General features: G+C 39.3%; 2 protein-coding genes across 10 annotated transcripts in view; one reads left to right on the top strand and one right to left on the bottom strand.

Annotated features, from left to right (window-relative positions):
* The window catches only part of LOC129431407 (uncharacterized), a 122118-nt gene that overhangs the window by 20357 nt on the left and 74412 nt on the right, over positions 1-27349 (top strand). The window lies entirely within an intron of this gene.
* On the bottom strand, positions 21607-26073 carry LOC141369233 (uncharacterized). The gene is made up of 2 exons (XM_073874778.1): positions 25912-26073; positions 21607-25330 (listed from the first exon to the last, which is right to left on the bottom strand). Exon 2 carries the CDS (start codon positions 23942-23944, stop codon positions 23255-23257), a length of 690 nt encoding a protein of 229 aa, XP_073730879.1. The 5' UTR covers positions 23945-25330; positions 25912-26073; the 3' UTR covers positions 21607-23254.

Here is a 27349-nt window from a genome sequence, read left to right as displayed (position 1 = left end):
GGTATCAGACACTTTCTGCAGGCAGGGGGAGGGGCGGGGCTGTGTTTCCTACCCTCCACCGCCACTTTCAGAGTGTGCTTGTAGCAGCTAGGAGGCTGCTCAGGTTGCAGCAACAGTACAATTTGTCCAGTTAAAAGTTGTTCTATCACTGAAATAATTTTAGAGACATTATTTAAAGGTAAAAAACTACATAGTGTTGCTTTAAATACCAGGTGTAAACATAATGTGTCTCTCTCGTCCACTTGTGATCCGATCGATGAAAACACATCTTAATACCAAGTGTAAACAGCCCCTCAGGTGAGTTTGGCCTAAAACTCACAGAACAAAGAAAGGCCTCTGGGCCTAATTGCCCTCATCCCCAAAAGGGGGAGGGGTGGCTGGAAGAGCTCACTTGTAGAAGAGATGATTAAAGGACTCAACTTAACTTAACTGATGAGATAAAGTTTTTACCAGTATTTATCCTTTAAGGAGGACATGCCCATCCCAGTTTGAATTGACCAATCAGAGCTAAGCAGGGGAGAGTTGTTTGTCCCCCTTAACTGTAACTTTGCACCTTTTATTGCCTCTAGGTTCCCTTTGCAAAATATCAGTCCAGATCATTGAATAAATAGAATTAATTTTTCTACCGTCATACCATATTTATCAATAAAGAGGAAATTTAAAGGTGAACAGTTTGATACCCAACATGAATGGTTTTAAACAAGCATTAAATTGTGATTCATTCCAATGTATGAATAACAAACTAATTAAACATCTCTATTTGTCAGAGGTAATCTAGACTTAGTTATAGAAACACAATTGTACATGAGAATACAAATTATTATAAAAAAACAGTTTATAAAAGAGGGAACCAACATACATCAAACATGCATAAATGTATTTACAGACAAGGGGGTCTATCTTACACCCGGCGCAATGCAGCGCAATGCGTGACGCAAGTGTCTTTTGCTAATTTCCACCCTGTGCAATTATAATTTTCACGTTTAGCGCCACGTTGTTTAAATAGCAAATGCATTTGCGCCCCTTTTTGCGCCCATGGGCGTTCTGTTCTAAAAAACGAGGTGTGTTCAGGCGCATTGTTGGCGCGTTGCTATTTTGAGGCAACTAAAATAGACTACGCCGTTGACCAACAAAAACCTGGTCTAAAGTCTAAAGTCAATGGCGCAATATGTTTTTTGTTATTTAAAGAGCGCATTAGTAATATGCGCCTATAAACGGGAGGACAACGCGGGTTTGTTTATCACATAGTACATGAATGTGCAGCAGCACAAAAACGCTTTTAAATATGGAAGATTAAAGGATTGAATGTAAAAGATTATTATTGAGTCTCTTGGACATAAATGAGGACTAATTATGAGACGTTAGAAGGCGCAAAGAGCTGCTTCAACTGTAGCCTGGTAAGTAAATAAATGCTTTGCTTTAAACAAATGCATCTATTTTTAAATGTTTTTAAATGCATGACCCGGTTCTGAAAATCCACAGCATCAAACACACACGCAAAACTCTGCTGCTAATCCGGATAATAAACTATATCCATTGTTTCCATAAGGCTGGATGTCTTCTCCTTACATCCAAAAACACACTTCTTGTTGTGCCATTGATGACTTTTGAAATTAAACAAAGCTGAGTGGCGTGATAAGCTGTTAGCAAGCTCTAGCGTCTCCCGCTGACTGACGGCTGGGCGGGGTTTTCCGGGGGAAGTTTTCCGGGGGAAGTTTTCCGTAAGTGATAAGTATCGAAAACCCCTGAAACGTCAGTTAGAACTGTAATCGAAAAAAACTAGCCGAAACTTGTACGAACCCTGGCGAAGTGCATTCGGCACAGAAATACTCTGAAACACGCCCAACTGCTGTTTTGACACTTTGCCTACGTTTAGCATGAGGAAACAACTCTATAACTGTGTTAATAAGTCAGAATGCTTGAAATACCATTAACCCCCCCCTTTAACATTAATCTTAAACTGGGGATCTTCTTCCTCCGCTTAGTTTTTCAGTTTACAAAGTCCGTCATCTAAATAGGGATTAAACATAGTGCCAGCGCAACAGGCTTTTAAAGGGGATGAGAGCTTAGACTCTCATTGGTTTATTGCACGTTACGCCCAAAATACTCCTATTACAATAGGACCAACCCTTTTCGACCATGCGCTCGGCGCAGAAACCATTTTTCCCGTCGCTAAATTAGCAAAAGTGGATTCGGACATGCCCATTTAGACGTTGCGCTTTGCGCTTAAGACAATGCGCTTAGATCGTTAAAATAGGGCCCAAGGTCTCTAAGAGTTTGTCATATGGTCTCAAAGACATTCTTTGCAGGAGGTCTCTGCAGGGCTATTCTTTAGGGCAATTCACACCTCCTCATCAGCTCTCTGTTGAGCTTCCAAAGGTGCCATAAAATGTCCCACTGACCATGGCCTCTTTGATGTAGAAATCCAGAAACTAGCCAGGCGGGGGCATAACACATAATATCATATTTACTCAGCTATGTATCACATGCAGGCTTGTGCACAATTCAGAATTGAATTGAGAATGACTCCTAAATTCCAATTCAATTCTTGAATTTGAATTAAATTGATGTCAAAAACAGGATCTAGAATTACAATTCGAATTTGAATTAAAGGAAGCAGAATTGCAATTCAATAGAAATTTAAAAAAAAATTCATATACATATTATACAGTAAGTGAAGTTTTAAAAATTGTTATGTGGATGAAGGATGAACCCAAGTGCAGACAGATATGATGAACACTAAAGACTTATTATAAACAAAACAGAAAACAAAACCCACGAGGGGACAAAACAATATAAACAAGATACTAACACAGGAAGTGAACACTAAACAAGACTAGACTATAACTACACTTAACAGGGTACACTTAAAAATAAACTTGACAAAACACTTAATATATATATAACACTACTAGAAAAGACTTCGATGACAGCGTACTCACAGGTATGGAGAGAATGCACAAGCACAGGACAATGAATACAAGAAGATTACATAGGGGAACAAATCAAGAGGGGAACAGGTGATATAAATCAAACAATAATGAGGAGGATGACAAGGGAGCGGGGTAAAAGGGACAAGACACAGGGAACACGTGGTCTAGTAAACCAATACTAAGACCACGTGAACCCACACAAAACATGGGTCTGTCATGATTCTGCCACAAGACTAGATTAAACAAAGGACAAGATGGCAGAACCATGACAGAATCCCCCCCTAAAGGAGCGGCTTCCAGACGCTCCCCAGGGGAACACTAGACACGGGACAAGAAAGACTTACAGATAGACAGACACCAAGAAAACATGACAAGTAACATCAGTGGGAGACAAGAATACAATACAAGAGGGTTGAGGTGACACAATAAAAATAACAAACAAGGGAGGGGGGGCGGAGGCAAAACAGAGTTCACAAAAGGAAGTCCAGGTAGGGTGTAGCTGGGTGGCAAGGGGTCTTGGGTTCAGGGGTAGTAGAGGGCAGCAGCACTGAAGATTAAACATTAAAAAATGAAATGGTACTCTTATTCATGAATGAATGTGTATTATATTATTAGCTTGCTAATCGCTAATTAGCCATCATGCTAGGTAAACTTGCAAATGCCAAATTAATGTTTTGATTATTTAGTGAGTAGTGATCTAGTTTCTACCTTTGCACTTGCTAGCCTCAAAGCACCTGAAGAGTAACTGCTTGTTCATCATATACAACCTCCTGTATAACTTTCAACCAACGTTAGTGTGCATGGAGGAAGTACAGAAAAATGAGGGACGCCTAGCTGCCGCAGCGCGGGGGGCCACACACGTCGGGGCTACGGTGACCACAGTGCTGTGAACTTGCTCAGCTAGCTATCCATCGAGTTGTGTGTCATCATCTTACTCAAACATTAGAGTGTCCGTGCTCAACTAAAAGCAGAGACGGCATCTATCTAGGTGAACCGAACAACGGTGTATTGATTCAGTTCAATTCCCAAGACAAGACGATGCTTACCCGACTGGCCAATAGGAACGTGGCCCCGCCCATGACACAATTTTCACAGCGAAAGCAAAATCCTGACACGGGAGTAAGAAATTGCATCGAGAGCAAAGAAAAGCGTTTTGATAGAAACACTATATTTAGAGAAAATGTTTTCACACTAATAGCAAAAAACATATACTTGAGAGATTTTTTTTCTTAGAAATAATTTTAAAAATTTCAAATTTATATTTTTTATGTTCTATCATGAGAAAATACTTTCTCTCAAAACATTTTTTTAGTCTCAAATATAAAATTTTTTGCTATTGGTATGAAAACTTTTTCCCTCAAATATTCTTTTTTTTCTCATGAAATGCTTCTTTGCTATCAGTGTGATAACTTTTTCTTTCAAATAGTTTTATTTCTCTCAGATCATTTAATTTATCGCATGTAATAAAGACGCATATCTCACTCCATATATTTGTACCTACGAATGAAATTTAGAATGTGCCTAAGTACAAAAAAATTGGGATTTATCAAATGTGCGCACGTGGTTCGTACGCACATCAGTAAGTAATCCTTGATGATAAATCCCACTTGTTCTTAAGCACCATGCTCGTGCACATTCATGTTCATTTGCATTTCGAAACGCCTCCAATGAACCATATATGGTGACAACACCTCCCGTTATAGGTCACGTGGTTGTGCTTTTTCCCTCATCGCAATAATGGCAAAGAGAGCATAAAAGAGAAACTTTACAGACGCAGAAATTGAGTTACTGGTGGATGAGGTTAAATCCTAATAACACATCCTGTTTGGTTCACTTAGTATGGGAGGAATGCCTAACAAAAGAAAACAAATCTGCATGGGAACATGTTACCAGTGAGTTTAATTCCGTTGGGTATGAGAACACTTTTAGAAATAAAAAAAGTTGTTTGACATTAAATTATCAGCAAAAAAAAAAAAAAAACCCGCGTCACAGCACACCGACGTGAAACGAGTGCAACTGGAGGAGGACAGACAACTTTCCACCTTGGACAGCAGCATATATAACCAGCATAATTGGCGCAATCTTTGAAAACGCGCTACCGGCGGAATGGATTATTTGCCAAGTCTTCCAATAACTGTTGGACTTTAAGGCGTCCATTGCATGTTCATAATTAGAGGAAAGACATAGTATTAAAAAATAAGCTATTTATTGATCAGATATGAAAAAGTTTTACAGCGCGCTGGGTTGTTTCAAGGCCACATTTGGCAAGCAATCAACCCCCAGCATTTGGGGAAACAATTATTTATAAAGTATGTGACGTCGATCTTCTTCTTAGAATCTCCACCCACAAAGGCTGCTTTTCCTCTTTGATCTGACTCCATCACACACCCAGTTTCAGCCTGTGGGGGTATATACCACACAAACATACAGAACACCTTGTGCCCTAGAGCATTTCATCCTTATATGGCAATGTCTTATTATAGGACAATCTTCTACATTATTCATGGGCACAAAGGCATAATCATTTATATATTTTAATACATTAATATTCATGACAACATTTAATTTTATAAATCCAAACACTTCTATATGTAATAATCTGGAAATTAATGATTATTAGTGAATTAATATCAAAAGCATGTATTTCTTTTGTCTGTGTGTTTTCTCCTTCAAGCGTTGTTCTTGTTTTGGCTATCACCAGCAGCTGCAAGGTCGGTCCTACGTTCAACCGAAACCACGACCTTGCAGCCTTTACACACACACAGACAGCCCTCATATTTTCAGCACAGTAATCAATTTTGTAAAGGCACACATAAGCTGAATTATAATGATATGATTAGTAGAATACATTTAAACTAAATCAAATCCCACAATTCCCTCTCTTGACCTCTGAAAGAGGTCACACATTTTCTTCTTCATCATCCTCTAGGTTCTGTAGGCCTATTAGGGGCATGCTTTATGGGGGTGGATTGTTCTCTTTTTTCTCTATTGCAGATATTATTAATCTGTTGCACAGGGATCTGAGACAGGGGATACAACAACACCCACAAGTGACCATTATGGCCACAAATACTCCAATCGAGACCACTATAGATGTTCATAAATCAAAGGTCTATGATGTCGTTGAATTTTTTTTTTTTGTGTGTGTAATTTAATTCAATTCCCCCATATCTCTGTACACACTAATCTTGTGATGTTTTCGACCTTTTGTCAATTCTCAGATTACCTCCATCGTTTATGCTAAATATTATCGTGATTATAATTGCAGCTATAACCCCTAGGGCCCACAGAACCTTCCAATTTCCATATAGCTTCATCTCTGTGGAAAAAATACACTTATGCCTATTGGCAAATACTCAATCGTAAGTTCAAAAAGGAAAAAGAAAATTAAAATGTAAAATTAATACTGTAAAATTGTATAAGAAACTTAGAAATTAAATTCAAAAGGAAACATTGAAATGCAAGATTATATAAGGAACTTAAGAAATTCGAAATTCGAAGGTCAATATGTTATGTAGCTATCCAGGTTATAATGAATAAACAGTTATTGTGATGTTCAGGTCCCTGAACACTTCTGTCAGGATTTCCAGCACTTTATGGAAGTCCAATTTATCTAACCCACACCCCAGCTGTTGGTAAAATTCTCATATGTTGGTAAATCAGTACAGTTTTGTTTTGTTATTAAATGAAAAATCAATCTGCCGTCGTCCTCATGGGTAACTGCACATTCACCTGTGTGTTTGTTCTGTCTTACAACCTTTTGTGGTTCTGTTGCTGGGCTGGAAAAAATGTCACCTTTTTTATTCACCTTTTTTATGCACAATTTTACAAAGTGTTTGTTGACTTTGTTGTTGGTGTTGTGTGAGTGTTACCAATGATGTTTCACTTCCTGTTTGTTCTCCCTGTATTCCAGCTGATTTACTTTCACTTTCAACACTCTCCCTCTCTTGGACCTGAGTCCTCAGGTCCACACCTGTGTCTGTTCGAAACCCAATCATCATTTGTAACAGCTGGGTCGTTCTTACAATTTCGTTGTGTGGTAGCCTGGCAGGAAAAATGTTTAATCAGAGCAGTTAGTTTGTAGAAATAAACATCATTAGTTAGTAGCAGGATTGGATCCTACACCAAGGCGTTCCGTGGGCCTGGAAACTGTCGACCTGTAAGCAATTCAAAGGGTGTGAAACCAGAAATCCTGTTAACAGAAGAGCGAATAGACATTAATGCAATTGGTAATGCCTCAAGCCATGTTATTTTTGTCTGTGCACAGATTTTGTCAAGTCAAGTTTTAATGTCAAAGTCAGGTTCATTATTTCAGCTTTGCTCTGTCATTGGGGTGATGAGCAGCCCCGAAACTATATGTCAATTCCAGTGCGTGTTTGTCAGTTTGTCAGATCTAACTTTGTCTTGGGAAACCATGGTTGGGGATATAAGTGGTTTATTAGGCAGTTGACAACAGCCACTTCATTAGGTACCTTCACAGCCTGTAGTATGTGTCAGGCTTCGCTAGCATTTACTATAGGCCGGCCTTTCCTGGTTTCAAACCCACCTATCTGCCATATATACTGCACCAATCACATATGCAGAGTCACTATAAATAATCACCCTCTCTTCACCAGCGTAGCACAAGGTTTTGATAACAGCTATCATTTCAGCTGTCTGTGCTTGACTGCTTACCCTCCAATTTACCACTCACTTTAGTCAGAAAATCACCCTCAACCTGTTCAACCACAGCAAAGCCTGCCTTTAGCGAACCATCTGATGCTCTAAAACAAAGCCATCCATAAATAGCGTAAATAGAAGCGGGTAGTTGGCAGTGGTGTTGTAAACAACTTATGTCTGATTTTGTTTGGCCCTTTTTGGGTTTGTTTGTTTTTTTTTTTTTTTTTTTTTTTTTTACTATCATGTGGCATCCCCTCAGTAATCAGGTCAGTCATGTTCACACCTCATGGAAATAATTTCAGGTTTGACTGGCCAGGATTTTGGTAGACTTTCTCTATGACACAGTTTTGTATATTGGTGCATACCTTGTTATCTATTGTTTGCTGAAGTTTATAAGGCCCAAAAATGACAGCATGTCTTTCACAGTCTCTGGTCCTGGGCCAGACATAAGGCTCTGTCTCTGCATAGTTTAATTAGCCATTCGTTTGTGCCCCGTCCATCCGGGAGCACATTACAACATTGACAGGTCATAGTAATTTCTAGGTCCCTATCTATTATTAACTAGTGTGTTGAAGGAATACAGAAATGCGTGCGAACTAGACTGGTTTGCTACCTTATTGGGTAGTTGATTTGTTAATAGTCACTTTTCAATTTTACCAGAAACCCATTATCCCCACCGTTGTTACGGTGGACTATTTAGGCTCATTATCCACTAGGGGTCTTAGTGGTGTGGTTCATCACTATTTCCATGAGAGGCCCAGCCATTCCTCTCATGGTGGGTTCCTGTGTGCCCCGTCATTCATCCGCACCACCCCATTGGCCCCATGTTGGGTGCATAGGCGCCATTAAATTTGGTTGTGGTAGGTTGTGCTGTGTCGGTGACCCCCTGCCATAGTCACCGGCTCCACGCCCGGCCCCACCTCCTCGGGGACCCCATCCCCCCGCAGGTGGTCCGTTTAGTGGGCTAGCACCTGAATTTTGAGGCTGTGACCAACTGTTAGGACAATTTCGTCCCCAGTGTCCTTCCTGTCCACACACATAACATGCATTCCTGCCAAAACCTCCAAAACCTCCCCGTTTTGGTCTACTACTCCTTTTGGCCCTCCCCTTCTCTGTTGGTTATATCCCTCCCACGGGTTTCCTGTATAGGGTGGGCCTTTATATGGATCTATGGGCTGATTGGGATATTGTACGTTGTCCGGGACACTAGTTGTCATAGCTACTGGTGTTGGTTGGGCCTGCTGGGGCATTTGTTTCTTTTTTTGTGTTGGCCTGTTCCAGCTGCAGTTTCAAAAGCTTATTCTTAATCTTATCTACCTCTACAAGTTCTGTTTGTGTGATTCGTTTATGGCCCTCTCTGTGTAATACACACGATCTCTTTCCCATGCTGTTATCATTTACATTCCTCTGTAATCTTAATAGAGTTGTGATTATCTCTCCCTGTGTCATAATTGTTTGTTCTAATCTTTCCATTTTTCTTTTCAGGGCCTTTATTTCATCAAATTTAACATCTAGTTCACCGCTGTTTACTGTTAACACCGGCTGTTGCTTTGAGATCGAAACAGACTTTTCCTCATAGGGAGGAGGTGTGTGCAGTGAGGGGTATAGTGACTTCACTTGAGGAGGAGCCATGGGTGGGGCTGAGGGTACTGGCTCAGTGCTTCTTTGTTCTACTTCCTTTTGCTCGCTCACAGCACAACTGTCAACTTCACCTTTTTTCTTTGTAATCGTCTCGACTTCAGCTGCAACAAAAGCGATTCTCGTCCCCATTCTCAAATCTGTTTCTAAGTCTTTTACAGTTGGTCCCTTTCCAAACTACTTGCCTTTTTTCCATTGCACATACACTGTTAGGCAACCATACTCATCACATTTTTTTAAATTTAGCCATTTTCACACAATTTACAAGCATTCAAAATTTCAAAACGCACAACACGTCACTCTTTTCTAGCAGAAGGATATATACACCAGTAGTTTACAGGAGTTTCACCCGCAATACAAACACAATACAACTTTCACAGAAATGTCACAAAAATAACAACAGTATATCAACAATACAATTCACATTAAGACGTCACTTCTTCTTTCCAGTATTCGTGGACCCTTCATCCACGGGCTGTTTTACACCCCCTACGGCTAAAACCGAGTCTGTATTTTATAATACCTAATGTATTAAAGGAATCCTCAACCTTTTTTAATTAATTCTGTTAACTTACACCGCCATTAACAGTATTTGTGGACCTTTCATCCAACGGGCCTTGCACCCCCTTCGGCTACAACCGAGTTGGTATTTTATAACGCCTAATGCATTAAAGGAATCCTCAACCTTTTTTAATTAATTCTGTTAACTTACACTGCCATTAACAGTATTTGTGGACCTTTCATCCAACGGGCCTTGCACCCCCTTCGGCTACAACCGAGTTGGTATTTTATAACGCCTAATGCATTAAAGGAATCCTCAACCTTTTTTAATTAATTCTGTTAACTTACACCGCCATTAACAGTATTTGTGGACCTTTCATCCAACGGGCATTGCACCCCCTTCGGCTACAACCGAGTTGGTATTTTATAACACCTAATGCATTAAAGGAATCCTCAACCTTTTTTAATTAATTCTGTTAACTTACACCGCCATTAACAGTATTTGTGGACCTTTCATCCAACGGGCCTTGCACCCCCTTCGGCTTCAACCGAGTTGGTATTTTATAACGCCTAATGCGTTAAAGGAATCCTCAACCTTTTATTTAATAACAAAATTCAATGATTTCAAAAAGTTTTTCACTCTGATCAATTTATAAAAATGTAAATTTTATAATTCAGTTCGGATCTCCTTATCAACACAAGTAATTTGGTATATCCAAATAGCAGAATTCGATAAAACAGGTTTCTGCTTACCTTATGTTAGTAGAGCGCTCTTTTTGTGTTGAAAGGGAGTCCTCGCTTACTCTGGTTTCTTCAATGTGAAACCCTCCTTCCGCTCACTCTCTCCTTTCCCTCCAAAGAACGTCAGGGGTCACCAATTGTTGGACTTTAAGGCGTCCATTGCATGTTCATAATTAGAGGAAAGACATGGTATTAAAAAATAAGCTATTTATTGATCAGATATGAAAAAGTTTTACAGCGCGCTGGGTTGTTTCAAGGCCACATTTGGCAAGCAATCAACCCCCAGCATTTGGGGAAACAATTATTTATATTGTTATTATTTATGTGACGTCGATCTTCTTCTTAGAATCTCCACCCACAAAGGCTGCTTTTCCTCCTTGATCTGACTCCATCACACACCCAGTTTCAGCCTGTGGGGGTATATACCACACAAACATACAGAACACCTTGTGCCCTAGAGCATTTCATCCTTATATGGCAATGTCTTATTACAGGACAATCTTCTACATTATTCATGGGCACAAAGGCATAATCATTTATATATTTTAATACATTAATATTCATGACAACATTTAATTTTATAAATCCAAACACTTCTATATGTAATAATCTGGAAATGAATGATTATTAGTGAATTAATATCAAAAGCATGTATTTCTTTTGTCTGTGTGTTTTCTCCTTCAAGCGTTGTTCTTATTTTGGCTATCACCAGCAGCAGCAAGGTCGGTCCTACGCTCAACCGAAACCACGACCTTGCAGCCTTTACACACACACAGACAGCCCTCATATTTTCAGCACAGGAATCAATTTTGTAAAGGCACACATAAGCTGAATTATAATTATATGATTAGTAGAATACATTTAAACAACATCAAATTCCACATAACGCAAGATAAGCCATTGCACTGTGTCAAGCATTTGACGGAGACTTCATTAATACAAATCACATGTGCTTTCACAGATACAGATACATATCACAAATAAATCATTATACTTATTTGCTGTTACCATACTGACATTAATCATTTTTAACACCTGCTTGTGGATAAAAAATAGACACTTCTTTACTCACTGGAACAGGGTCCTATATGTAGTATCACTATTCTACCACTAGATGCTCTGCGTACGCATACTCAGAGGTGTGCGTATATTTACACACATTTCTACGTATAAGTGCAATTTGATAAATTCCACACTTTGCGTAAAACTGTTCCTACGCACACTTTACGCACACTTCTGTGCGTACGCACGTTTGATAAATGAGGCCCCTGGATTCTCAACCTGTGGATGTTTTTCATCGCTAAAAGGGTGTTTGGAAACTTATAGCAGAACACAGATAACAACATGTTTGCTCGAGACAGCGCAAGCTAGCAGTAAGCTAAAGCTAATCTTTTACATTATAGTGATGACGCTTCTCTCAGACCAATCAGTCATCTACAGTGTTTTCGCGTCAGGTTGGAACCCCAACCGAGGTGGTACGAAAAAAGTATCGGGTACTACGTACTGCACCCAATGGAAAAGCTCCCAAAAGTAAGCTGACCCGACCCAAACTAAACCAAACCGTGGGGTACTATGCAATGGAAAAGCGCCATTAGAGTGCAGAATGTGTTTTGAGAATGAGAGGGTTTTTGTAGTTTTGCTAAAAAGTCTAAGTGAGATCTGCAAAATGTGTCTTACCATGTGAAAAGGTTTAAGGTATCGACAACAGACTGTACAATTAGATACATGAGTTCCGGCAACTGAGAACTTTGTTCAGCCAATGGGTTAAAAGAAGCATGCTATTTAAAGCACTTGTGGCTAAAGTAGCACAGGATTTTACATCATTCATTCTTTCATTGCGCACATTTGTATTATGTACTACAGGCTTGTGCACAATTCAGAATTTCAGAATTGGACTCCATTCAATTCATGAATTGGAATTTGAATTGAATTGACTCTGCCCAACAGGAAGTTGAATTTGAATTGGAATGACAGGAAGTGGAATTAAATTCATGGCAATTCAAAGAAATTCCACAGTCACACAACAGAAAGAATCTAACATGCATTCAGTGTTAGGAAAGTTACTTTGGAAAATTGTTTGGGAACCATTTTAAATACTTGATTAAAGTAAAGCATTCTGGGAAATGAAGTCATGTTCCATTGTGTTCCACAAAATTTAAATTACAAAAAATCAAACTTAATTATTTGTTATGTGACTAGAGTTTTTAACATTAATTGTTGGGGAAAAACATTTCCTGTTAATGTAATCTGTAAAAGTAGTTTAAATTAGGGATGCACCGAATCCAGGATTCGGTTTCGGATTCGGCCGAATACTGGGCTTTTTGGCGGGGTTCGGGTTCGGCCGAATCCTAGATTTTTTTCCACCGAACCGAACCCTAGGCTTGCTCTACGCTGGTCGACGTCACGCAGCCGTTGATTACACACATCGGGTGCTGACGTGGAGATGAGCTTTTTCTTTCAGTCAGCTGGACACACCAAAACTTTTAAACACCGCTGAAAACGCCTTGAGGACCCAAAATGCCAGCTGTTTTTCAGCCGAGCGCTTGGTAGCTGTGATGCTTCAGCTGTGAGCCGGTTGGTTGCTGTGGTAATGTCCTGCCCCTCCTCCATTGTAATTGGACGGCCGTGTGAAGACTGACATTGACGAGCGGAGCTTCTCACTCAAAGTTAAATATAGTTTTCAGCGCGGAGCTGCTTGCTTATTGGAAAAACGAGCGTGTCGCAACGCATCGCTTTCATTATGCATAGGCTTATGGTAATTGTCAAAATAGTTGTTCCAACTTGTCATCCTGGCATAATGTACAGTTAAAATTAAATAAAATGAAAAATACTTGCTGTGGACGTTTTTTACTTCATTAATGTGTTTTACTGTGTTGGAATAAGGATGCGAGTAGGATTCGGTATTCGGTTTCGGATTCGGCCGAATCTTAAACGGTGGATTCGGGATTCGGCCGAACCTAAAAAATCTGGATTCGGTGCATCCCTAGTTTAAATGTATATAATTTCTAGAATATGCAATGCAATCCTGGTCCGTGTACTTTTTCGTTCATTCATTATTCTATTTCGGAATGAAAGATTAAATTTAAAAAAGGGTGCAGCTTGGTTTTTCATTTAAAAGAAAATGGCAGAAATGGCTGTTTTTTGTTTTCCAAATGTATTGTTATCATTAAATAATAGTATTAGAAAAATGGACGACATTTCTGTAAGAATCAGGGTATGTTTTACTAATTTGATATCCTATCTGAAATCAAGTAAAGAAAAATTGCAAATCGGCTCGTCTTTTTGTTGTTCCGTTTAGTTTAACAAATGGAAAATGAGATTAGGGCTCAATTTTTCATTTTTCATTTGTGGTTTACAAATCAGTTCATGAGTTCTATATTTCATTTAAGCCTCTGGTCCTCGCTAAAACGCCCCTTTCATATGGTTGGCCAAACCGCGCCCTGGCTTTCTGGTGTCAGGCAGAATAAGAGTCACTCAAGATCGCGACGTGAAGCAGGGCTCACTCATAACTCCCCATGATATTTGATGCAGAAATATATTTCGGAACACATAATTAAAGCTGCTGCGATGCTTTGCCTCTAATAAATAACACTTGAGAGATCGCAAGCACAGTATACTGATACAGAGTTTGAGTTTGTTAAGAGCATTTTATCATTCCTGTTGTAGGTCTACCTTTTCGTGTTGATAAATGCAAAAGTAACGTGACTTTGCACTGGATGAGAAGTGATTTGACATACTTCACTAAAATCACTAACAAAAATTACAATGTCTGTAGTATCTCCCACTTGCAGTTTTGATATTTTATGAAATATATGAAAGATATGTGAGCTGAATAAGTGGGCCAGGTAAAATATGTTATTAAGGATTTCATATTTACTTCATAAACAATGCATGCCATCTGTTACTATATAGCAGCACTATTTACAGTATTAATGTAAAGTGAATTTATTTCATACTGAACCATCAATTATTAATGATATACAAAGCAATTGTACACACGTTATTTTAACATTTGTTTGTCAAATATGACAAGTAAAACACATGACATTAATGTACATTCAAAATGACAAACAGTATAGAAGTTTCAAATACAATGAGCTGAATAAACTCTGACGCGGCGTGTTTGTCTACGCATACAGCCACATTGTGCAGTAATAAAACAATCAGAAATTAATTATTTTACACACATTTCAAGTGGCAAAGTCTTATTAACATTTTGGTGACCTGAATAAATACGTAAAATAAAAATAGTCACGATGTGCACAAAAAGCTGTTAACATGACAGACTCCGACAGTATTCAGATAAATTAAATTAAAGTTGTTTACACAAGAACACAGACAATATTTTATTAACAAAGTAAATACTGTAAATGTAAATATTCATAAACTCAACACTTACCAGGATTTTTGAGGAGTTTCTAAGGTCCCAGATAGCAAGCACATGTGGGCCACTTCAGGCAAAGATGCGGCACTGCTGGTCTTCTTATGCCCGAATAAAAGGGATGTGAACCTAAAGTCGCTCACATGTAAAATAGCAAAAATGGGCCACATATATCAAATCACATGTGGGCCTTTTAAGGCAAAGATGCGTTGCCCACGACAACATGTCATCTGAATATTAACCAAAAGTGGCCCATCTGACAAATAGTTAGGGATGGGGCCGATCCGATCCAGTATCGGTATCGGGACCAATATCTGCATAATTCACGTATCGGATTTTCCGATCCAACATGCTTAGATATCCGATATCCGAGCTGTCTGCGCTTTAACGTTGTCTGCTGAAATGACTCCGAAAGTGATTCCCGCCAGCAGGCTGCAAACTGTGGAATTGACCTCCTGAACGGAGGCGCAGCTCAATGAGACACGGTTATGAGACACGCCCCCACGCAGGAAATCCATTCCGCAGTTTGCAGCCAGCTGGATAGCGCTGACTGAGGCTAGACAACATGTCCGCTGTGTGGAAATTCTTTACCTTGGAAACACCGCAAAGCAAGACGGCAAAGCCGTTATTCAGAGAGGCGGAAACTCCCTCGCGTCGTACAACACAACAAACGCAATCAAACATTTAAAAAAATACCATGTTAAAGAGCACGAGGATTTTTTAGCCAGTGGGCAGAAAGACATTGGGAGCCTTCAAGAATCACTTCTGGAGTCATTTCAGAAGCAAGGTAAACTCATTCCTAAATGTTCAAGACGAAAGTATTTGTAATTTATGAAATAAAATAAATATTGACAACCAATTTGAAACCCTTACAGTTGCATATTTGTTTTCAGAATGGGATTTTTCCTGTTAACAGGATTCCCTGTTTTTCTGACTTCCTTTTCTGATTTACCTCAAGTTGCCTTTTGGGACATACATGCATGCATACATACACATACATATCATACTTGCCTGTTGAGAGGAGTTTATTTCAGTATCATATAAAATCAACAATAATGATAATATTAAATGCAGCAAATACAGCGCTGATATCGGAATAGTATCGGTATCGGACGATATCCAAATTCAGGTATCAGGATCGGATCGGAAGTGAAAAAATGTGGATCGGTGCATCCCTACAAATAGTGAATATGGCCCAAATATCAAACAACAAATATGGGCCACCTTTGGCAAAAATGCTGCACAACAGACACAGGCCTAATCTTGGAATAAACCAAATGTGGCCCTCACATGTTGCAGCAAATGTGGCCCAGCTCTTTACAAACGTGTCTGGGCCAGTTTTGGCAAAACTATGGCACGGTAAGAACTGGCTCATGTGGGTTTGTGTCTAAAGTGGCCCACATATGTTGCAGCAAATGTGGCCCAGTTCTTTTAAAACATATCCGGGCCGGTTTTGGCAAACATGTGGCACAGTAAGCACCGGCTCATGTGGGTGTGAGTCTGAAGTGGCCCATATATGATCCTGTAAATGTGGTCCAGCTGTATAAAGATGCATCAGGGCCAGTTTTGGCAAAGATATGGCACGGTAAGCACCGGCTGTGTGTGAGTCTGAAGTGATCCATTTACCCATCTAACAGAGAAAAGTTCTAAGAACGTTCCCTGAAAGTTCCCAACATTCTCAAAAACTTTCTGCCAACATAAAAAGTGTCCAGTTTTCTTGACGTTCTAAGAACGTTTCTGTGTTGTCTGAACGTTAGAGGAATGTTACATTTTACCATTTTTAAACATTATGTCCTGTTTTAATGTTCACACAATGTTTAAAACAACAACTGTTTATTATATTGACTTGTTTGATTGTTATGTAAATGGTAGAGAAACATTGCATTGTATTATTTTAGAAAACATTTCTGAATGTTCAGTAAAAACATTGCTGTAGAAAACACAATTCACTTATTAGGTTTAGATGTTGATGCTTTGTTTAATTTTAAGTCACCATTATTGTGATTAGTGTTTGTTTTAGTTGGACCCTTGACTTCTTTATCAATTTTTCTTGGTTGCCTTACTTGGTTGCCTTATAAAACACATTTGTTATGGCAATGTTAAGTAAATCGTGCAATTCTGTGGTGGTTAGTATGTAGTAGTAAAAATCATCATCTAATTAAAGGATTTACTCATCAAAAGTTTATCTTCTGTCAATGTTGTTTAGGAGATCCAGCACTTTCACAGCAGTTTGTCATTAAGGAGTTTTAGAAATTTTGGCAAAAAATAACCGTTGTACATTTGGGACTTACAAACATCAAGAATCAGACTATGAATCTCAACCATGGTGACAAAGAAAATTGTAAAAAGTTCATTATTTAGCCATGTCGCAGTGCATGCTGGGAGTCCTGGATGAGATTTGTAATTTGTTAATACCCAGCATGCATTGCAGCATGAAGTTTTTCATTTAATTGTCACCATGGTTGAGATTCATACTCTGTTTGTGGCATCACTCTGGCTTCCTTGTGGGCGAGACGTGTTAAACAGGAGTGGAACACACAAGTGCCATCAATCCATGCCAGCTGTGGGCCAGTGAATGGTGTTGGGTCTGGGCTGAATCTGGGCCAAAATTTAAATTAACTATTACCCAGATTTGGGCCAGATCTGCATTGTTTACTTTGTGTTTAGCTGACATGTGGCGTTTCTATGGTTTGCTTTTGGTAAAGATCTGGAAAAAATAGGTGGACCGCTCAAGTGCCATCATTCCATGCCAAAGGTGGGCCAGATGAAGGTGTCAGATGGGAACCAGATCTGGGCCACAGCAATTTTGCTATCTGGGGTGTTTCTCGTCTGCAAAATGCACAGTTTCTTCTGCTGCTGATTAAAAACCGCTGGCTCTGTGATTTTTAAATTAATGTGATCTATTTAATTTTTTTTGCCTACATTCACTCAGATAATACAATGTAAAAATGTTTCACCAAAAACATCAAGTAAATCATAGTTAAAGTTAATAATCTGTTAGTTAAATACTTATTTATTTGATGAATACACCACAATAATATACATTTTAAACATATGTTCAGTTTTTAGTCATTTATTTTAGTTTGTCAAACATAAATAAAAAAAACATTAATACATTTTATTAAGATACTTTTTACAGTGCAAGATTCAAAACCGTATAAACATATTGAAAATATTAAATAAATAAATAAAATATTAAATAAATTGTGTTTTTATTAGAATGTTCAGTTGTTTTTTTATCTAGACCATTTTCATGATAATTTTATTCCTTTAACAAGTGCAGAACAATTAAATAACTAAGATGCATAGGTGCAGACAGATGCATGTCAGTTAATGCGATAGAAAATTATATGCAAACATTTAATTTAAATTTCACAAAGATGCAAATAAGCTTGTTTTGAGAATTAAGATATCCTCACAAAAGTGTTTATTAATGCTCATACCCTGTTTGACCTTTACTTACTGAACAACATTAGAAAATTAGAAAAAAATGTTCTACACGTCATTATGTCAACCACCTTTGTGATTTCTAGATTTGCTTATATAGCGACAAAAATCACTGCAGGAATATTACAAACATACAAAGCTATTTTTTTCGTGTCGGACTTTTTAACTTTATTATTATTATTATTATTATTAATAATTCAGTTGTGACACATGCACACCGAGGTTGTGTAGGCTATTAAGTGTGATATATTGTAATATTTTACACTTGTACTTGACGTAATAATCAACATTTTAACATATTTAATATTAAGATTACAATTATTTTTTTACGTCAAATAATTTTCCATCCGTGGGTAATAGGCTACAGTACGTTTTACTTTTGCATTTATCACTGGAATACGTAAAGAGCTACTACAAAAATGATCCTCACAAAAATAAAAAATTATACAATCTCAAACTCTGTGTCAGTATACTGATCTCTCAAGTGTTGTTTATTAGAGGCAAAGCTTCGCAGCAGCATTAATTATGTGTTCCGAAATATATTTTTGCATCAAATGGGGAGTTACTTGAGGGACTCTTTTTCTGCCTGACACAAGAAAGCCAGGGCGCGGTTTGGCCAATCAGATGGAGGGGGCGTTTTAGCGACGACCAGAAGCTTAAATGAAATATAGAACTCATGAACTGATTTGTAAACCACAAATGAAAAAATCAAGCCGTAATCTCATTTTCCATTTGTTAAACTAAAAAAAAGAGCCGATTTCCAATTTCTCTTTACTTGATTTCAGATATCAAATTAGTAAAACATACCCTGATTCTTACTGAAATGTCGTCCATTTTCTAATACTATTATTTAATGATAACAATACATTTGAAAAACAAAAAACAGCCATTTCTGCTTTTTTCTTTAAACAAAAAACCAAGCTGCACACTTTTTTAAATTTCATCTTTCATTCCGAAATAGAATAATGAATGAACGAAAAAGTACACGGACCGGTCATATCTGACATATACTGAAAGCTTCATTTTTAACACTTCACTTACTGTATAATATGTATATTAATTTCTTAGAATTTCTATTGAATTGCAATTCTGCTTCCTTTAATTCAAATTCGATTTTTAATTCTAGATCCTGTTTTTGACATCAATTCAAATTCAATTCAAATTCAAGAATTGAATTGGAATTTAGGAGTCATTCTCAATTCAATTCTGAATTGTGTACAAGCCTGATGTACTAGGCATGGGCCGGTATGAGATATAGAGGTATGATAACCTTAAGCAGAAATACCACAGTTTCACTGTGTTGCGGTATTGCCATTGCAACATTAAAATGTGTTATTTTTTAAATGCCAGGTAAAAGTAAAGCCTTTAAATTATAATATGCTTTAAAATATATATTATATTTTCGTTATGTATATAAAATGTAAACATAAAATCAATCACATGACTTAATGATTTAATGAATTTTGTATAAACACAGCTCATAGCTTGGAAACGGTATCACAGAATATTTTAGTGGTTTTTAAACCTTGACTGTTTAAACCTCTGTATACCTTGAAACCTGTAACTGCCCCATGCCTATTACGTACACCAGTGGTGTCAAAAATATTCACATTTATTACTCATTAGGTAGAAGTATAGATACTAGGGTTTAAAAAGACTTCTGTAGATGTTGAATGATCAACTCAAGCTTTTTACTCAAGTAAAAGTACTGGTTTTAAAACTACTTAAAGTATAAAAGTAAAAGCAAATTTAAGGAAATAAAGCCATTAAGGACAAAAGCTTAGGCAGTGCCACAGGGGCCTATTGTGCACTACCCTACCTTCTCAGAAAAAAAACTTTTCTAAAGGCCATAATGATGTACAGTTGTGTTCAAAATTATTCAACCCCCAATGCTGTTAAGGGTTTTAGGGAATTTAGTGTACATTTGTAATTGTATTCAGAATGAAATCCTACAATGACTTCTTAAAGAACCATATGCAACTAAAATGACATCAATTGGTTTTGTAATATAGTAGTAAATGTTTATTTTGTGAATTCTTCATTGACACAATTATTCAACCCCTTAAAGAACTACCACTCTGAAGAACAGAGGTTCATTGAAGTGTTTTCAATCAGGTATTGAAAACACCTATGGATGTCAGGGAACAGCAATAAAGCCTAATACGCACCAATTAGGCAGCTTTAAAATGACTGTGATACTCAACTCCTTCTAAACATTTACTGGTGTGGTTACAAACATGGTGAAGTCAAAAGAATGGTCCAGGAAGACAAGAGAAGAGGTGATTAATCTTCACAGGAAGGGCAATGGCTATAAGAAGATTGCAAAGATGTTAAACATACCAAGAGACAACATAGGAAGCATCATTCGCAAATTCAAGGCAAAGGGCACTGTTGAACGCTTCCTGGTCGTGGCAGAAAAAAGATGCTAACTGCGACTGCTGTGCGCTATCTGAAGCGTAGAGTGGAAAAAAGTCCCCGTGTGACTGCTGAGGAACTGAGAAAAGATTTGTCAGATGTGGGTACTGAAGTTTCTGCTCAGACAATACGGCGCACCCTGCGTACTGAAGGACTCCATGCCAGAACTCCCAGGCGCACCCCCTTGCTGTCTCCAAAGAATAAGAAGAGCCGACTGCAGTATGCCAAAAGTCATGTGGACAAACCACAGAAGTTTTGGGATAGTGCTCTGTGGAAAGTTAGAACTGTTTGGGCCCATGGATCAACGCTATGTTTGAAGGAGGAAAAACAAGGCCTATGAAGAAAAGAACACCTTGCCTACTGTGAAGCATGGTGGGGGGTCAATCATGCTTTGGGGCTGTTTTGCTTCTGCAGGTACAGGGAAACTTCAGCGTGTGCAAGGTACCATGAATTCTCTTCAGTACCAGGAGATATTGGATGACAATGTGTTGCAGTCCGTCACAAACCTGAGGCTTGGGAGACGTTGGACCTTTCAACAGGACAATGATCCCAAGCATACCTCCAAATCCACTAGAGCATGGTTGCAGAAAAAAGGCTGGAACATTTTGAAGTGGCCATCGCAGTCACCAGACTTAAATCCGATTGAGAACCTCTGGTGGGACTTAAAGAAAGCAGTTGCAGTGCGCAAGCCTAAGAATGTGACTGAACTGGAGGTTTTTGCCCATGATGAATGGGCGAAGATACCCGTAGATTGCTGCAAGACACTTGTGTCAAGCTATGCTTCACGTTTAAAAGCTGTTTTAACTGTAAAAGGATGTTGTACTAAGTACTAAGATTGAATGTCACTTGGGGGTTGAATAAAACTGAAAATGATGTGAGCACAGAAAAGACATTTGTGGTTATTTCATTATAAATGTTATGTTATATTTGTCTGACCTACACATGCCTCTTTGATGTAATTGTAAGCAGGATGACTGAATGATCAAAATCAATGTCAAACCGGCCAAAACAATCAATTTCAGTTGGGGTTGAATAATTTTGAACACAACTGTAAGGTCAGCTGCTTACACAAAGCAAGAGTGAGATGAATCCATGTGTAAGGAGGTTTATTAGTAAATTCCCAAAAGGGCACGCAAACAAATCCAACAAAGGCAATCCAATAGCGTAATCCAAATAACAGGCGTAGGTCGAAATCCAAAACATCCAAAACAAGAACAGGTATGCAAAACAGACTATGAACAGGAACAGGAACACTTAAACAGACTATTAACAGGTAACAAGAAACAAGACAAGATATAATGAACACTTGGTAATGCAGCTGAAAAACATACAATACTTCACAGGGAAATTATCTCAGTGAACCAGAATTATTGTGAACAGACAGGAAGTACAAAGTGAAGTGAGACATGACAAGATTTATTTATTTAAATAAAAGACTGGAAACAGAACATGATATCAAAATAAAAGACCTGACAACAAAACAAACAGAATACAAGACAAACCCCTTACAGAATCTTCCCCCCTAAAGGGCGACTCCTGGAGCTCACAACACATAATCATAATATTCAGTAGGGATGCTCCGATCAATGCCGATCTCCACTAATAATACGTGGCCAATCACTACTATGAATTGGACAGCCGATCTTATTACAGCTATTTCATGTACTACGACTTTTGATCAGTAAGTCCTTATCGATCTAAGATCACTTTTAGTTTGAGTCGTTTAAAACATGCATTTGAAAAAGCAACACTTGTCAAACATAATTATTAAACATATTCTTTATTATCATGAAAATACCTGAAAAGGTTTGAAGAACAGCAATATAAATATATCCTTCAGCCATTTCATGGAGTTGCGTGTCATCACAGCTACGTGTGTATTGTTCTTCGTCTACAGCGCATTTTGAGTTTCTGCACGAGAGCGCCCCCTGGTGGATGTAGCGGCATTTCACCGTAATTCATTGAGAAGCATAGCAAGCATTATCGGCCGTTGATCGGAGCATCCCTAATATTCAGAGCGGGTGGGTGGTCGGGCCAGGACCTTGTGGTAAAGGCAGGGCTAGTCCAAAGGACAGAGGCGGTCCTGGGTCGTGTGGCCAGGACGGTCCAGTGTCATGGGGCAGACGTGGACCTGGGTCTTGAGGCAGACGTGGACCTGGGTCATGAGGCAGACATGGACCTGGGTCATAAAGCAGCAGCGGACCTGGGTCACGAGGCAGCAGTGGACCAGTGTCGTGAGGCAGACGTGGAAGGTTGAACACCTCGGCTTCCTCCTCGGTGTCCTCTGCCTCCTCCATGCATGCAGGTACTAGCCCCCAAAGAAAATACTTGGGGGAGCTTCTGCCGACCAGAGTATCGGTGACATTGGATTCCAGGGTGGTGCTGGAGGCGCTCTAGACCTGTAGAAAGGTATAGTGGAAAGAGAGGCTGGCACAGACAGGTTATCAGAACACAGGTTAGTAAGAGCAGAGTATTAAAAGAGTTCAATAATGTTCATATTGAGCCAGGCAGAGAGTTCAGAGAGTTAGTGATTGGCCATCTAAGGCAGGGCAAAGAGTTCAGAGTAATACACAGTCATTTTGGCAAGGGCAGAGAGTCCATGGAACTTGGGAGTGATCACACTAGCTGTCCTACAGGACACAGGGAACTCAGGAGTAACCATCTTGGCCTCTACATGACACACAGGTAACTTGGAAACAGGAAGTGGTCTAGACAATAAGCTCAAGTGACTCAGATTCAGACCTTCCAACCGAAACATGAAGTGCAGGTGACTCATGTGCAGCAGACGACTCCGGTGAATTAGACTCAGGTGAAGCAGATGACTCAGGTGAATCAGGCGACTCAGATGAATCAGGTGACTCAGGTGAACCAGGCGAAACAGGCGACTCAGGTGAACCAGGCGGTTCAGGTGAACCAGGCGGTTCAGGTAAACCAGGCGAAACAGGTGGTTCAGGTAAGCCAGGCGATTCAGGTGGTTCAGGTAAGCCAAGGGATTCAGGCGGTTCAGGTAAGCCAGGCGATTCAGGCGGTTTAGGTAAGGCAATTCAGTTTTGACGGGATGCGCAGGAGGCTCAGGTTCAGACCTTCTAGTCGTGGTAGCAGGTGCAGGAAACACAGGTTTGAACCTTCTAGCCGTGACAGGAGGTGCATCAGATGATTCAGACACAAGGGCTTGAGGAACACAGGAAACACAAGAGCAGAAAGCAGACCACACACACCACAGGGTCATGGCAAATGCAGAAAACACAGAGTTCACAGGACATACAGTCTTGTTCAAAATAATAGCAGTACAATGTGACTAACCAGAATAATCAAGGTTTTTAGTATATTTTTTATTGCTACGTGGCAAACAAGTTACCAGTAGGTTCAGTAGATTCTCAGAAAACAAACAAGACCCAGCATTCATGATATGCACGCTCTTAAGGCTGTGCAATTGGGGTATTAGTTGAAAGGGGTGTGTTCAAAAAAATAGCAGTCTACCTTTGACTGTACAAACTCAAAACTATTTTGTACAAACATTTTTTTTTCTGGGATTTAGCAATCCTGTGAATCACTAAACTAATATTTAGTTGTATGACCACAGTTTTTTAAAACTGCTTGACATCTGTGTGGCATGGAGTCAACCAACTTGTGGCACCTCTCAGCTGATATTCCACTCCATGATTCTTTAACAACATTCCACAATTCATTCACATTTTTTGGTTTTGCTTCAGAAACAGCATTTTTGATATCACCCCACAAGTTCTCAATTGGATTAAGGTCTGGAGATTGGGCTGGCCACTCCATAACATTAATTTTGTTGGTTTGGAACCAAGACTTTGCCCGTTTACTAGTGTGTTTTGGGTCATTGTCTTGTTGAAACAACCATTTCAAGGGCATGTCCTCTTCAGCATAGGGCAACATGACCTCTTCAAGTATTTTAACATATGCAAACTGATCCATTATCCCTGGTATGCGATAAATAGGCCCAACACCATAGTAGGAGAAACATGCCCATATCATGATGTTTGCACCTCCATGCTTCACTGTCTTCACTGTGTACTGTGGCTTGAATTCAGAGTTTGGGGGTCGTCTCACAAACTGCCTGTGGCCCTTGGACCCAAAAAGAACAATTTTACTCTCATCAGTCCACAAAATGTTCCTCCATTTCTCTTTAGGCCAGTTGATGTGTTCTTTGGCAAATTGTAACCTCTTCTGCACATGCCTTTTTTTTAACAGAGACACTTTGCGAGGGATTCTTGAAAATAGATTAGCTTCACACAGACGTCTTCTAACTGTCACAGTACTTACAGGTAACTCCAGACTGTCTTTGATCATCCTGGAGGTGATCATTGGCTGAGCCTTTGCCATTCTGGTTATTCTTACATAGATTTTGATGGTTGTCTTCCGTTTTCTTCCACGTCTCTCTGGTTTTGCTCTCCATTTTAAGGCATTGGAGATCATTTTAGCTGAACAGCCTATCATTTTTTGCACCTCTTTATAGGTTTTCCCCTCTCCAATCAACTTTTTAATCAAAGTACGCTGTTCTTCTGAACAATGTCTTGAACGACCCATTTTCCTCAGCTTTCAAATGCATGTTCAACAAGTGTTGGCTTCATCCTTAAATAGGGGCCACCTTAGCCTAGAAATCTAGACGCACCCTAGCGGCCGCAAAATATATTTGCTGCCAGGGTTTAGTCTAGGCACTCACAATACACTTAACAGCTCCAAAAACCAAAATTTGGTCAGGCCAATCACATCGTGTGTAGCGTCTGTGGGGCAGCTTAACATGATGACGACAGAGCTGCCTGCGACGGTTCCTACTTGAAAACAAAGAATGGCTGCTGCTGCTGGCGAACAGCTTTCTTTTGAAGCGGCTTTGGCCGCGACTCTGGAGGACTTAGACTTATGTTTTTCTTTGAGAGAAGAGCAAATAACCCTACTGAAGTCCTTTTTAAGCAAGAAAGATTTGTTTGGAGTTTTGCCGACTGGTTACGGTAAAAGTTTGATATACCAATTAGCTCCACTGGTGGGGAAACGCAGGGGACTCATACGTCACCTTCTTCGTTGCTCTGATTGGTCATAGCGCTATCCTATTGCGTACAGAGGCATTTTGAGGGACAACCTTATATCCCGCCCCTTGCATTGAGCCGTTTGTGTGAAGAGTTGCCAGACCTTACATCTTGATGTAGGTCTGGCTAACCAGGCTAGGGCCACCTGATTCACACCTGTTTCTTCAAAAAATTGATGACCTCAGTGATTGGATGCCACACTGCTATTTTTTTGAACACACCCCTTTCAACTAATTCAACTAATTGCCCAATTGCACAGCCTTAAGAGCGTATGAATGCTGGGTCTCATTTGTTTTCTGAGAATCTACTGAACCTACTGGTAACTTGTTTGCCACGTAGCAATAAAAAATATACTAAAAACCTTGATTATTCTGGTTAGTCACATTGTACTGCTATTATTTTGAACAAGACTGTACCTCAGTTGCCGTAGGAACCACAGAACAGGATGAAACTGGACGTGAGATCGTGGACGTTTGTACTGACACCATCTGGGTATCCAGCAGACTTGATCTCACTCGTCAGGTTAAGGGGTGAACTGGAGAGGTAGGTGAGGCAGCCATTTTGTGCAGTGGCTCGGGTGTGACAGCCATCTTGTGAAGTGACTTTGCAGGCATGACTTTAGCTGGGTCTTGTGAGGTGGTTGTGGTTGAGCTGTAGTGTTCCTCATCTACAGCTCCCACGGTGAAGGGAGAACCACTCAACAAAAGAGCAAAGTCAATGTACTTCTCTAAGGACCAGGTTGAGGCACGTGGAGCTCACACCGGTGCGCAACATTTTGCTACAGTTTCCGGGTTGAACGACAAAACGGTGTGCAGCGGTGTGGAACAGGTTTTAGATGCGTTTTCTCTTGTTTGGTGGGTGAGTGTGTCAGAAATGTCGGCCCAATCAGCGGCAAGATGTATATAAACCACGCAGTACTAAAGAGACAGCTTGTTCAATGGGTTCAAGTTGGAATGTTGTCTTTCATTCTGGATGGCAAGGTCAGTGACTGTAACATCAAGGGTATTTTACAGTATCAAACACACATTTATAATGATTTCATCAGGCTTCAAAAATGCTTAAAAAGAACACAAAGAATGGCCTCTCAGCTACCGTAGTTGCAACTCTTGCGTCATCACAACAGGGTGTTCAACACATCACCGTTTCTGTTTAATAAACGTTGTGCAACGTTTTGTCGGGGCTGAACGCAGCCCAAATTTATAGTGAACAGACAGGAAGTACAAAGTGAGACATAACAAGATTTCAAAATAAAACACTGGAAACAGAACATGATATCAAACTAAAAGACCTGACAACAAAACAAACAGAATACAAGACAAAACCCTTAGAAATGACTATTGTTATATTAAAATGTTAATGTTAAATAATTTGGAATGCACTAGGCTACCTGTTTCAGCCACATATATGTTTATTAAAAATTAACGAATTTTAGTACAACGCAAATACATTAAAGAACCATATGTGTACTACTGAGCATTAAAGGCACAAAAGAGGATGTTTTGTTTTATACATTTTTGCAATATTACTTGAAATTGTCTTTTCTAACTAATAAAAGATTATTTATTAGGTGCACTGAAAGTAAT

This window comes from Misgurnus anguillicaudatus, chromosome 13 (assembly GCF_027580225.2).
Source record: "Misgurnus anguillicaudatus chromosome 13, ASM2758022v2, whole genome shotgun sequence".
Taxonomy (NCBI): domain Eukaryota; kingdom Metazoa; phylum Chordata; class Actinopteri; order Cypriniformes; family Cobitidae; genus Misgurnus; species Misgurnus anguillicaudatus.
This window is presented reverse-complemented; position numbering and strand designations above follow the sequence as displayed.

What these genes read in the sequence shown, in the direction of transcription:
- LOC141369233 (XM_073874778.1), bottom strand. Translation starts at nt 23,944, where the DNA reads ATGACCCTGTGGTGTGTGTGGTCTGCTTTCTGCTCTTGTGTTTCCTGT.